The sequence below is a fragment of the Lactuca sativa genome, chromosome 3 (genome assembly GCF_002870075.4).
Source record: "Lactuca sativa cultivar Salinas chromosome 3, Lsat_Salinas_v11, whole genome shotgun sequence".
In the NCBI taxonomy this organism is placed as follows: Eukaryota; Viridiplantae; Streptophyta; class Magnoliopsida; order Asterales; family Asteraceae; genus Lactuca; species Lactuca sativa.
This window is the reverse complement of record NC_056625.2, coordinates 16,065,995-16,078,356: the sequence shown is the minus strand read 5'-3', so window position 1 is coordinate 16,078,356 and position 12,362 is coordinate 16,065,995. Positions and strand designations below refer to the sequence as shown.

Genomic DNA, 12,362 nt, shown 5'->3' with positions numbered 1-12,362 from the left:
ATAAAGCTTCTTGTAATTGTTCTTATTTCAGGATGCAAGTCAAATAGCTTAGGAATACAAGAGTTAATGGCCGGCATCGTTGTTGAGTGTAGCATTCATCCTGTACCATGAACCACATGACATGACATGTCACATGGGAGTGAATTTTAAAGCTTGTTACTCGCAAAAAGGCACAACAAATTCAACATTTCGTTAATTTGCTTAATAATAATAATATGAATTCAAGCAACAAATAAACTTTGACATGAGTTGACTATTGATCACTATTTGCAGGAAGGAAGATCAATCTCGTACGTAGCAATATCAACTGGCCCAAACACATCCACCGTTGGATTTTGCATACTATGAATGCACAGTGATTATGTGATATAAACTACTCATGCTTCAATCAAAGAAGCCCAATAAAAAAATACATAATTACAAATCTGGGCATGAAAAAAAAAAGAGGAGATGGTAAGGGGTATGGGTAGGGGTAAAATAGTAATTTGAACTCATGGTGATGACGATCTTTCCATGTGATGATGAACTTCTGGACTCTCCATGATGCTTTCTAAACGAGGTTTCCACTTTGTGACACTTTCCCCTGTTACTCTACTCTGTTCAATCTCCCCCAACATTTCTTCCAGTTTCCTTCCTTCATTCTTCTTCAACTGAAGCAGCAGCCACTGTAGCTCATCTTTTGTTAATACCAGTTTTACCCTCATTTTACTACTCTCCTTGCTCAAAGTATCACTTGTTTTTTCATAAGATTCTTGCTCCTCTTTTTGTTTCTCTTGTGCTTCTTCTTCTTCTTCTTCTGTTGGTTTTCTTTGAATGCATGTTTCCATGTAGTTCCCCATGTTTATGTCGCCAAAAAACAAGAAAATGTTGGAAACAATTGAAATCCTTCTTCTCTTTTCTTGCTTTTTGAATCCAAAATATGTGTTTTTTTATTTTATTTTGAAACACCAATTTTTGGTTTTTTGTGATGAGCAAATGGGATTTGGAGAGAAAGTTGGGGAGTTGTTGGAACCTTTCAACTAATGCATGTGATGGGTGGGGAACCAGGGGTATTTATAGGTCACAATAGTTAATATTAATATATAAAGTTTTTGAAAATGATTTTCCAAAATATCTTTTAAATATACGATTTTATATGATATTACAAATACATGAAACTAAAATTCTAAAGATGAACAGTACACTTTTTAAAATATTTTTAGAGCTTTATAAAAAAATACTATATATATATATATATATATATATATATATATATATATATATATATATATATATATATATATATATATATAAAGATTAATGTTGATTAAGACTTCCGTAATGGAGCATTTATCAACTTTACTCACACATTTAATAGTTTGATGGTACTTACAATGCATCTATTTTGTATCTTATCCTTCTTCCTTTCTATTGTACATTATGCCTTCAAACTTGTACATCACAAATTCACAATGATATGTTGTACTCTATGTAGTAGGGTGTATTTACGTAGGCACGGTATATGATTTAATTTACATAATAAAGACATGGAAATTATGTCACACACTTAATACAAAGCACTATCTCTTTATTTTATTTTTTATTAATTTATATATTTTATTTATTATATAAATAGATTATAGATGTAAGCAAGCATACCTGCTTGTACTATTTTCCGGGTTCACATGATAGGCCCTTGTCTCTTATCAGTTGGTTATATATTTGTTTTTAGTGAATGGAATATTCCATGTAATAACAATAACAAAACTATAATAAGTACAATTAGTAATCGCTTAAAGAAGTCTTTGGTAGAATTTAGAAAACCCTATAATACGTTGCCAATTTGATTTTTCCCGATGATGATTTCACATTGCAGTAATGACTTGTAAGTTATGCATTTGGGTTTGTACTATACGGGTTTGCCATGTATTGAGTATTGACTGGTTCTTCAAGAAAGTTGTCCGATGTTAATTTGTTGATGATTGACTATGATTTTAAAGAAAGTCGTCCCGTGTTACTATTGACCAGCTGAAGTATTTAGTACGTACCATAATCAAAAACACTCTCAATTGGACACCTAACTGGAGAGTGTTTAACAAGTTGTAAGTTGTAACTCAAAAAATTAGTTTCAACATGTATATATGATTTTTCATCATTGAATTTATTATACGTTTTCAATGTTCTAAAAAATTTGTTATGGCTCCGTTATAACGCGTTATGGTTTAAAAATTTGTACCTACCGTCAATCTTTACCAAAACGTCCTTAACATATATATATATATATATATATATATATATATATATATATATATATATATATATATATATATATATATATATATATATATATATATAATCCGTGACACCACGGTTATAAAATTAATTAAACTTTCACAGTAAAAACTCAAAATTATTAATCAATTATATTTTTTTAGTTATATAAAATTATAATCGTTGATTTAGATAAATACGTGACCTTATAATCTGTATTAATTTTTTTTAAATGTTATTCTAATGTTATTTAATTTAATTTAATTAGAGTGAGAAATTTAAATTTTGAAATTTGAAATGCATAATCAATAGATTGACATGTATCATGACATTAATTATGATTTCTAATAAGGTGACACATGTCAAAAGGAGAATCAACCTATTCTTTTATTAGAATATATATATATATATATATATATATATATATATATATATATATATATATATATATATATATATATATATATACTAGTTTATAACCCGTGGGAACCACGGTTATAAAATTAATTAAACTTTTATAGTAAAAATTCAAAATTATTAATCAATTATTTAAAATAAAATATTCATTTAAGAGATATTTTTTTAGTTATGCGAAATTATTATCGTTGATTGAAATAAATATGTAAAATTTATTTTTAATATATATTAAACATTTTTTATTTGTGAATTAATGAAAACATTAATATAAAATTTAAAATTTAAATTTTAAAATAGAGAATAAATACATTGACAAATAGCATCACATTAATGAGGAGGTCTAAAAAATTTAAAATGGAGAACTAATATATTGACAAGTAGCAACACATTAATTAAAAGGTCTAATATGATGACACATGGCAAAAGAACTACTATTTTATTAGTATAGGGATATATATATATATATATATATATATATATATATATATATATATATATATATATATATATATTATAATAATAGTTGAAAATACATAAAAAAATATTAATTATATATAAATTTTTCGTCTTAAGTCATGCCTTACAAATGACATGGTTCGTCAAGGCTCGGAAAAGCTTAAGGTTTGACATTGCCGATAAGTCACGTCTTACGCTATTTAGAACCTTGGATATAGACAAAATTGCAAAAATGGTCCCTATGGTTGGCAAAATTATGTAACTTTGGTCCAAAAAAGTTTGATGGTGCACCAGTGATCCAATTTTGGATTTTTTTATTGATTTCGGTCCCTATCCACTTAAAAAGACTATTATACCCCTTATAATTTCTTTATTCAATTCTTTTAATTGTTATAACAATTAAATTATTTAAAAATTATATCTTAAATATTAAATAACTTATGCCCATCCACACCACGACACAACCTAAATGACATCACGCTCTCCATCTCTTTTTTTTCATCGGGACCATCAATCACTTTTCTGTCGGAGATGCCATCAACCACCATTGCCATCAATCCCCACTGCCACTACTGCTATGAAAAACCACCACCGCTACTTCCATGAACCACCAGCCTTCTTCACTTGACTATAGATAACCTAATACTATGGTCGCCATCATCCAACCACTACAATAAATCATGTTCATCCAAACGTCGATTTACCCACGTCCAATCACTCTCAAGAACACCTACATCGGAAACAGCCGACAATAAGATGGAAAACGATACCGCCAACTCCCTTTATTGTCCATATCAAAACCTAGTGATGCAAGATGTGCTCAAAACTACAAATTATACCCAAAAATCATTCCCAGATCAAACCCACAAATAAACTCATAAATCATTGATGAAACCAACTCAACCCCCCCAACTTTACATCCAACGATAAGCAATTGATTCAAGCTCCATCCCTTTCTACGCCACTGCAAACTCCTTCTTGTAAAATCTATTGAACACCCTTCCTCTCTTTTCTCCCGTTCTCTACTCCTTTTCCGAGTTTGATTTTTGGCTCCTGAACCAAATTGGCATCAATTTCTGGATTCAATTTTAATAAAAATTTCGATATGGGGACTTCAATTTTCGTCAGGAAGCACTGTTACAGTGAGAAATCAATCATCAACAACTCCATCGATCTAGGGCGGAGGACAGTGCAGGTGGAGAATGAAACGGTGGAAGATGGAGATTTGGGACGATTACCGTCCTAAAGACGTAGAAGAGGGAGATATAGACATAGGAAAAATGTCCATCGTAAAAGAGTGCTCCGACGAGAATTCGGTACCGGTGAAGCCATTGTTCTTGCAGAAGAAACGGTGGTGGTTTGTATGTTTGATTTTGTTTTTGGTGGTGGTAGTTCTAATTGGGAGATGGCATCCAAAATATAAGAAAGAAAGAGAGAGGCTTTATGGGTTGGGTTTATTTTGTTTTTGTTTTTCTTTGAATTACAAAAAGAAATAAATAAATAAAAGAAATAAAAAAAATAATTATTTAAGGGGTATATTAGTCATTTTAGGTTGGGTGTGGACCAAAAACATAAAAAATACCAACTATAGGGACCAAAAGCACATAAAATATCCAAAATTGGACCACTGGTGCTCCATCAAACTTTTTTGGACCAAAGTCACATAATTTTGCCAACCACAGGGACCATTATTGCAATTTTGTCTTGGATATATTTACTCGTTTGAATGGTAAAAAAATGTATTATAATTTTAAAATAGACAAAACTGCACAAATGGTCCATGTGGTTAGCCGAAAATTGCCAGTTTGGTCCAAAAAGTTTTGGACTAGCACCAGAGATCCAAAGTTTTCATTTTGTTGTGAATTTGGTCCAATTTGTTTTGAACTTTTTTATGTTGACGATTTTGCCCTTGATATTCTATTTTTTCATTTTTTCTAATTATTTTAATGTTTTCTGAATAAAATAAAAATAAAAAATAAATACACAAATCCATCTCTCTCTCTCTTCTTCTCTCTCTCTCTCTCTCTCTCTCTCTCTCTCTCTCTCCACAAATCCATCTTCCTCATTCAAACTTTCTGAAAATGAAAATACAATCATCGGTGACTTAGGCTTCCGGTGATTGAGTGTTCCGGCGACCGAGGGTTTCGGAGGCCACCACAATGTGTTACCTACCGTCTGGAGCACCACCATCTCTTCTTTCACCTCAACCCGCTCTGAAGCTCCAGTCCTGCGACATCTCTTCGGCACCGCCAACGACTCTGACTCCGACGACACCATCGACTTTGATTTCGGCAGAGCACCACCATTCTATTATCATTATCATTTGGTGTAACACATTCTCATCGAATCTGGAAAGACGATGGAGGCCTATTCAAACTCACCTCCATTGAACACATACCGATGTCACCCCATTTCTCTGCCTTCTTTTCTCTTCATCTCTATCCTTCTTCGACGACGATTCAAGCTACGAGATTGATAAACGCTAGCAACACTACTCCAATCGTCCGTTTAGGGTCTCTACTTCGCTATTTCGTTCGTATCGGTTCAGATTTGACGGCGCTAGGGTTAGGGTTCCCAAATAGCGGTGGAGGTTATCAGATATGAGGGTTTTCCTGTCGAAGGTTGGTGGAGGCTTTCAGATTTGAGGAACGACGAAGCGCTGGAGATGTAGAGAAACGAAGGCGGCGAAGAGCTAATATTTGATGAGGAAGATGGCGTCGGGCCTCCCTTCTTCAAGTTGCAGATAAGATTTGTCGTGGTTTTAAGTTACCGGGTGGTGGAAAAATGGGTGCCATCGATGGTGGTGGTCCGGCTAAATGGGTGGTGGAAAATGGGTTAGAACCCTTTTGTCGAAGTTGCCACAGAAATGGTAGCGGTGACGGTGGTTTCCGATTATACTTTTCAGATATGAGGTTTTCAAGGAGATGGTGGTGATGTTGACTTACAGTGATCATATTGGCTAGATGTTTTGACCTGTCGTGGTGGTGGTGACGTTCATCATTTTCGGTGGTGGCGTTTATCTTTTCCGGCGATAGTGTTCAGACTTTCCGGTGTTCTTGTTAGTTGGAGAAAGAGAGAGAGAGAGAGAGAGAGAGAGAGAGAGAGTGAGAGAGAGAGAGATTGCATATTTTATTTATTTAGTTTTATTTCTTTATAAAAAAATTATAAAAATCAAGTAGAAAAGACAAATTTTATTTTCAGAAAATATTTAAATAAATTAAAAACTAAAAAATATAAAAGTAAGGGCAAAATTGTCATTATGAAAAAGTTTAAAGGAAATTGGACCAAACCCGCAACAAAATGAAAACTTTGGACCTCTGGTGCTAGTCCAAAACTTTTTGGACCAAAGTAGCAATTTTCGGCAAACCACAGGGACCATTTATGCAGTTTAGTCTTTAAAATATTTGGGAGAAATATGCCATTTTTAGCATAGTTGGATATCATTTTTTTTAATCGCTTTTTATATGTTTGTCTAAGATAAAAATCTACAAATAAAAATGTCTTTGAATATAATCACGATTTTTATTCAATGTGTATTGTGATTTACCTAATCGATACTTAATTACTTATAAACCAAATAATAATTCTGGTCCACTTTATAAAATGTATCTTCGCATTTTATACGGAATATCAATTCAGTTTTTTCTTCTATTTGCAATAAATTTTCAATTTTTTTAATGTTGAACCACCCAAATATAAGTCTATTGATAACTGGAAAAACTATTAAGACTATGTTTGGCGGAATAGTTGAAAAGCTAGCTGATGGCTGAAAAACAAGTTGTTAAATAAAAAGCTAGCTGATAGCTGAAAAGTTTGCTGATAAAAAATAACGTTTGGTAAAACTAGCTGAAAAGCTAGCTGAAATATATAAAATTACATAAAAGGACATGTAAGAGTATGTGTTTCTATAATTAATTAAGGGGTGTATTTGAAATTTTTTAAAAAAGCTCCTAAAAAGTTAGTCTAAGTAGCTTTTCAAAAAGCTAGCTTATAAGCTACTTTTTGGCTTACCAAACACGACAACATAAAAAAGCTCGAAAAATAAGCTAGCTTATCAACTAGCTGTGGTGCGCCAAACATAACCTAAAAAATGTTTTCAAAACAAAGTTTTCCAAAAAGTTTGGAGAAACTGACTTATTAGGTTAATTATATTTTCGGTTTGTTCACGTCTATCTAACTGTTTTATTTTTGTACATATTTAGGTAATGAACTTATTGGAAGTGTTCACATATGACCATTATGACTGACTGCAACAGGTTACATAATGTCATAATGGTCATATGTGAACACTTTTAAAAAGTTCATTACCTAGATGTGTAAATAAAAAGAAGTTGTCAAAATATGAACAAGACTTGATTTCATTTATATATTAATAGAAGAAAGTTTTACATAGATGTAGTGGGTAAACGAACAACAAGTTACGCCGCAACCTCTTTTTGGATGTCAAAACTAATTCTTTTAAAAACAACATCTATAGATCTTGGGGTCATAACATTACTGTGCATAGCCAGAGTATTGGACATCATTAGGGTGGCAGACCCAGGATTGGGTCTTGAGCTTAATATCAAGAAAATCGAGCTATTTTGACCTTCATGCGATGGTAGGAAGCTTCGTACAGGTTTATTCCGTATTGACATTGGGCGACTGTTATTGGGGGTAAAGCTTCTTGGGGGAGCTGCTAATAGAGATGCGAGTTTTATTAGCGGGTTAGCTATGAAGAAGGTTGCTAAGGATGTTGATTTGATGCGCTTCTACCACAATTACATGACCCCCAGAGCGAGCTCCTTTTGCTTCGATCTTGCATGGGCATCGCATAAATTTTCTTTGGCCTAAGGATGTGTTAACCTGTTCACATGGAAGAGGATACTTTTATGTTTTGATAAAAGATTACGTAGGTCAATTAATGACATTGTGGTTTGTGGGGATCCTTTCTCTGGGGACCATTCATGGCGACTTGCTTCGTTACCAATTACGTTTGGTGGTTTGAGGTTGTACTCATCAGTAGAGACTTCCTTCTATGCTTTTGTGGCCTCACGAGCTCAATTGTGGGTGTTATCAGACCACCTCTTACAAGATAGCGACATATAGGATATGGATTCAGATTATGTTGTGCTTTGGCCTGTCTTCGTGATACAAATTATGGGCTTTCACTTCAGCGGTTTCACTAATAAGGACACCGCCCCTCCAAAAGCCCAACATTCATTAACGTGTGCCTTTTTAAGTAAAATTGTCCAAGACATGGAAGTCCACTTCGACATGAAGATTAGGCAGAAAGCAATTTCAGAGTGTCTTAGGGCCCCACAAGCTCAGGATTTTCTTATGACTATTCCTATTGACGGTCTTGGCCAACATATGTCATCAGTAGAGTATCGTGTCATCCTTAAGTATCGCCTTATGATCCTTTTATTTTCGGCTAATAAGACTTGCCCTGTTTGTCGCAAGGCATGCTTGGACTCCTTTGGGGAGTATGTAGCTCATTGTAGAGAGCTCTCGGGTTTAAAGTATCGACATGATCTGGTCAAGGATGTTCTTTTATACATATTTAGGCACTCGGAGGTTTCTAGCAAGAAAGAGGCACATGTGAACTTTCTGACTGACCCAATGGTAGGAAGATCAACACTTACACCAACTGATATTTTAGTATTTGGATGGGTTGGAGGGAAGCATGCATGCATGGATCTAACAAAGGTTTCCCCTCTTGTGGGATTGGGGAGTATGGTTTTCACTGTGGGGCAGGTTGCTTTAAAAGTTGTATCATCCAAAGTGGCAAAACATGAGAAAACATGCGTGGAAAATCAACACATGTTTATACCTTTTCCATATGAACAAAACGAAAAGGTAGTTACCCCAATAAGTAAATTTCCATTTTTATTAATGTAGTCGATCAAAATGTTTTCAGTATTAATAAATTCAATTATATTTCCTTAAAACAATACGTATTACCATTTATGAACATTTAAATTGAACACGGCATGTTGGGAGCCGTTTTTGGCCGCATAATTATCAAATATATATATATATATATATATATATATATATATATATATATATATATATATATATATATATATATATATATATATATATATATATATATTGGTTAAAATGAGAACATCAAATAAATTGAGAGCGTGAGAATATTATTTTTTTATGTTATTATTCTATTATGGATTTTATATATACAACTTTATGTCATTATTTATTAATGAATATATGAACAACCAAACATTAATATCCATATTAAAATTTGCTAAATTACTACACATATATGAATTTTATAGTAGAATAATGACATAAAAATGAATATATGAATACTTATATGTTAATATTCACATTATAATTACTACTATACTACACATATTAAATTCATAGCAGAATAATAAAATAAAAGTGGTGTTCTCATATTCTCACGTTATTTATTGTTCTCATTTGGATATATATATATATATATATATATATATATATATATATATATATATATATATATATATATATATATATATGTGTGTGTGTGTGTGTGTGTGTGTGTGTGTGTGTGTGACATATGTAATACTATCGATGTAGATAAAAGCTACTTGTATATTTTATATTCTAAATTCCTATAATACATGGAGTAAACTTTACTGAGGATGGTGTTCTTCTTTATGTTATTGGTCTCTATCTCTAGTACTTTTACTCTAGTAAATTTTAATTTTTATATTTAATATCTTAAACAATAAAATTATTTAAAACGATGATGTGTTTTTTCCCTGTCAAATCTAGAGATTTTTTTTACTAAAGTAGTGTATTTTAAAAAAATATTTACCAAAATGGTATGGTTTTAAAAATATTTACCATTAAGGTTAAATTTTATACCAAATCAATATTAGAAGGTAGAATAAAAAAAGAGAAGAAATTGACTTATCAGTGTAATTACTTTTTGTTTTGTTCACATTTGGGTATTTTTTTTGTCCACATATAGGTAACGAACTTAATGAAAGTGTTCACATACGATCATTGTGACCGGAGGTAACCTGCTACAATCGGTCATAATTGTCATATGTGAACACTTCCAAAAAGTTTGTTGCCAAGATGTGTACAAAAAAAGAAGTTACCCAAATATGAACAAAACGAAAAGATAATTACCTTAATAGGTCAATTTCCTAAAAGTTTGTATATTAACAAGCTTTTGTCAAAAGAATTTCCAGTAATTGAGAAAGTGGAGGGAATGAGTCCATCTCTCACACCTCCCACCAAAAATGAGTTTTTTTTTTTAGGGATAATGACTTAAAATGATGATAAATTTTTTGATTTCTATATATTTGGTCACTGGGTTTTTTTCGTTAATATTTACCCATTCAACTTGTTTAAACTGTATACGTTCAATCCTTATGATCGGCTATTCCAAGTAAACCGAAAAAAGTGACTTAATGGACTATGTGGTAGCATCTACATAATTCATATCTGAATGATGTAGAGACCATAATGATGTAGAGGATTTTTATGAATCTCTATCTCAATGATAAATTGATGTTTGGATAGACATTTGAATATTTGTCTCTTAATGATGAAAATAACCATTTTAACCTTCTAATTGTTTCCAATTAATTTTACGCCTCTTTTTGTGCCATGTCTTTGAAACAATTCAAACTTTGAGATCACAAATGTTTCACTATATACATGAGCTTAATGCCTTACAAATAATCGAACAATAAACATAAAATAGAAATCATAAGCATCATAAAAACGTTGATGCATAAAATACAACTTCAAGAGGTTGCATAAGAGGTTTCGGGCTTTATCAAGACAGGACACTTGACTACCTGCACAAAGTGATTTCTCACATTCCCAAGAAATACCCTATCAATTTTAATGCAATTTTCATATTTCATAAACATAAATAATCATCTACAATATTCAATAGAATTAAACATCAAGAAAATTTACAGATTTTCAGCAAAAACACATAATTTCATATTTTCAATCGAACACAAACACACTTGTTATTTTCATTTATTTATGATCCTGTCACTTTTTTTATTGAAAATATGAACTGTAACAACCCAAAATATCCAACAATTTTTTCATTTTTATTTTAGCAAAAACCTCGAAGTATCATAAAACAAACAAGAAATCTCAAGTGTATTAATATAATCATCCCCAAATCAGAGTATCAAAATTCGGAAATCATAAAAAGATCTGGAATTCGGAGTATACAGTCATGCATTCTTCTTCCCGCGATTATCCGAGGTACCTGAAACACATTTAATGCACAATTGTAAGCATAAATCTCATTGTGTCCTCCCCAAAATATCTATAATATACAGAACAATAAACAGTTACGATTTATCAACAACCTTGGAGATTTTCAGCAATCCCAATGGGCTAACAACACGTCCTATGGATTAGCAGCATGTTCATGGGTTATCAGCAACCATAGGGATTATCAGCAATCCTAGTACACCAGGAATGCAGTTCAAACAAAACAACAAGCAACAAGTAATGAGAAGACTCACGTTGCAAATAACAGCTAGAAATATGACAACCCTCACATATAAAGTAGACAGAACAACGATACACCTAACAGCAGTAAAGTCATACCCTATCAGCATACATCGTATAAGTCCAGTTTGACCCAAAAGTCAACCATAGTCAAAAGTCATTGGTCAAGGTCAACATGACAGACCCCCATGTTATGGCCCCTTATGGTCACGTGGTGGCACTCCAAGACAAAATAGTCGGCAACTGATCAATTTCCATGTAGTGAGCACTGTTGGCCACGTCGTGGCAATCGTATAACAAGATGGCATGAAAACACCAGTCACCATGCCGTGGGCAGTGGTTATCGAAGACTTAATAGATTAAGTTGTTTTGCCATAATCCCAACAACTCAAACTTCCATATATAGACCTCCTCATGGTCTTGATGGATAAAGTTTCCAACTTTATCCATTAAGACCTCTTATTATGACAAGATCTCAACCTCTAAGTTGGAACCACTCTTTCAAGCAACAGCCACAAGCTTATTCTTCCTTAAACCTTGACAAAGATGGATTTCAAGCACTCAAAACACCAAAGAGGCTAGGGTTTTGTATGTAATTCGATCTCAAAGGGTGGAGGCTGCCAATGAGGAAACCCTAGGAGTTAGTGCCCCATATATAGGGCACAGGCCTCGGAATTAGGGTTTTAGGCCCAAAACAGTTGTCACACTGTGGCCAATTGCAGATCACACGTTTCATTAATCTTAGTTCCATGCCACGA

The 12,362-nt window shown here is 32.7% G+C and overlaps 1 protein-coding gene across 1 annotated transcript; it reads right to left on the bottom strand.

Moving 5' to 3' along the window:
* Nucleotides 1-491: 491 nt before the first annotated feature.
* LOC111894307 (uncharacterized) lies at nt 492-839 on the bottom strand. Its single transcript, XM_023890384.2, has one exon. The coding sequence runs from the start codon at nt 837-839 to the stop codon at nt 492-494; it is 348 nt and encodes a 115-aa protein (XP_023746152.1).
* Nucleotides 840-12,362: the final 11,523 nt, after the last annotated feature.

Coding starts and splice junctions, on each gene's coding strand:
- LOC111894307 (XM_023890384.2), bottom strand. CDS start 839: ATGGGGAACTACATGGAAACATGCATTCAAAGAAAACCAACAGAAGAA.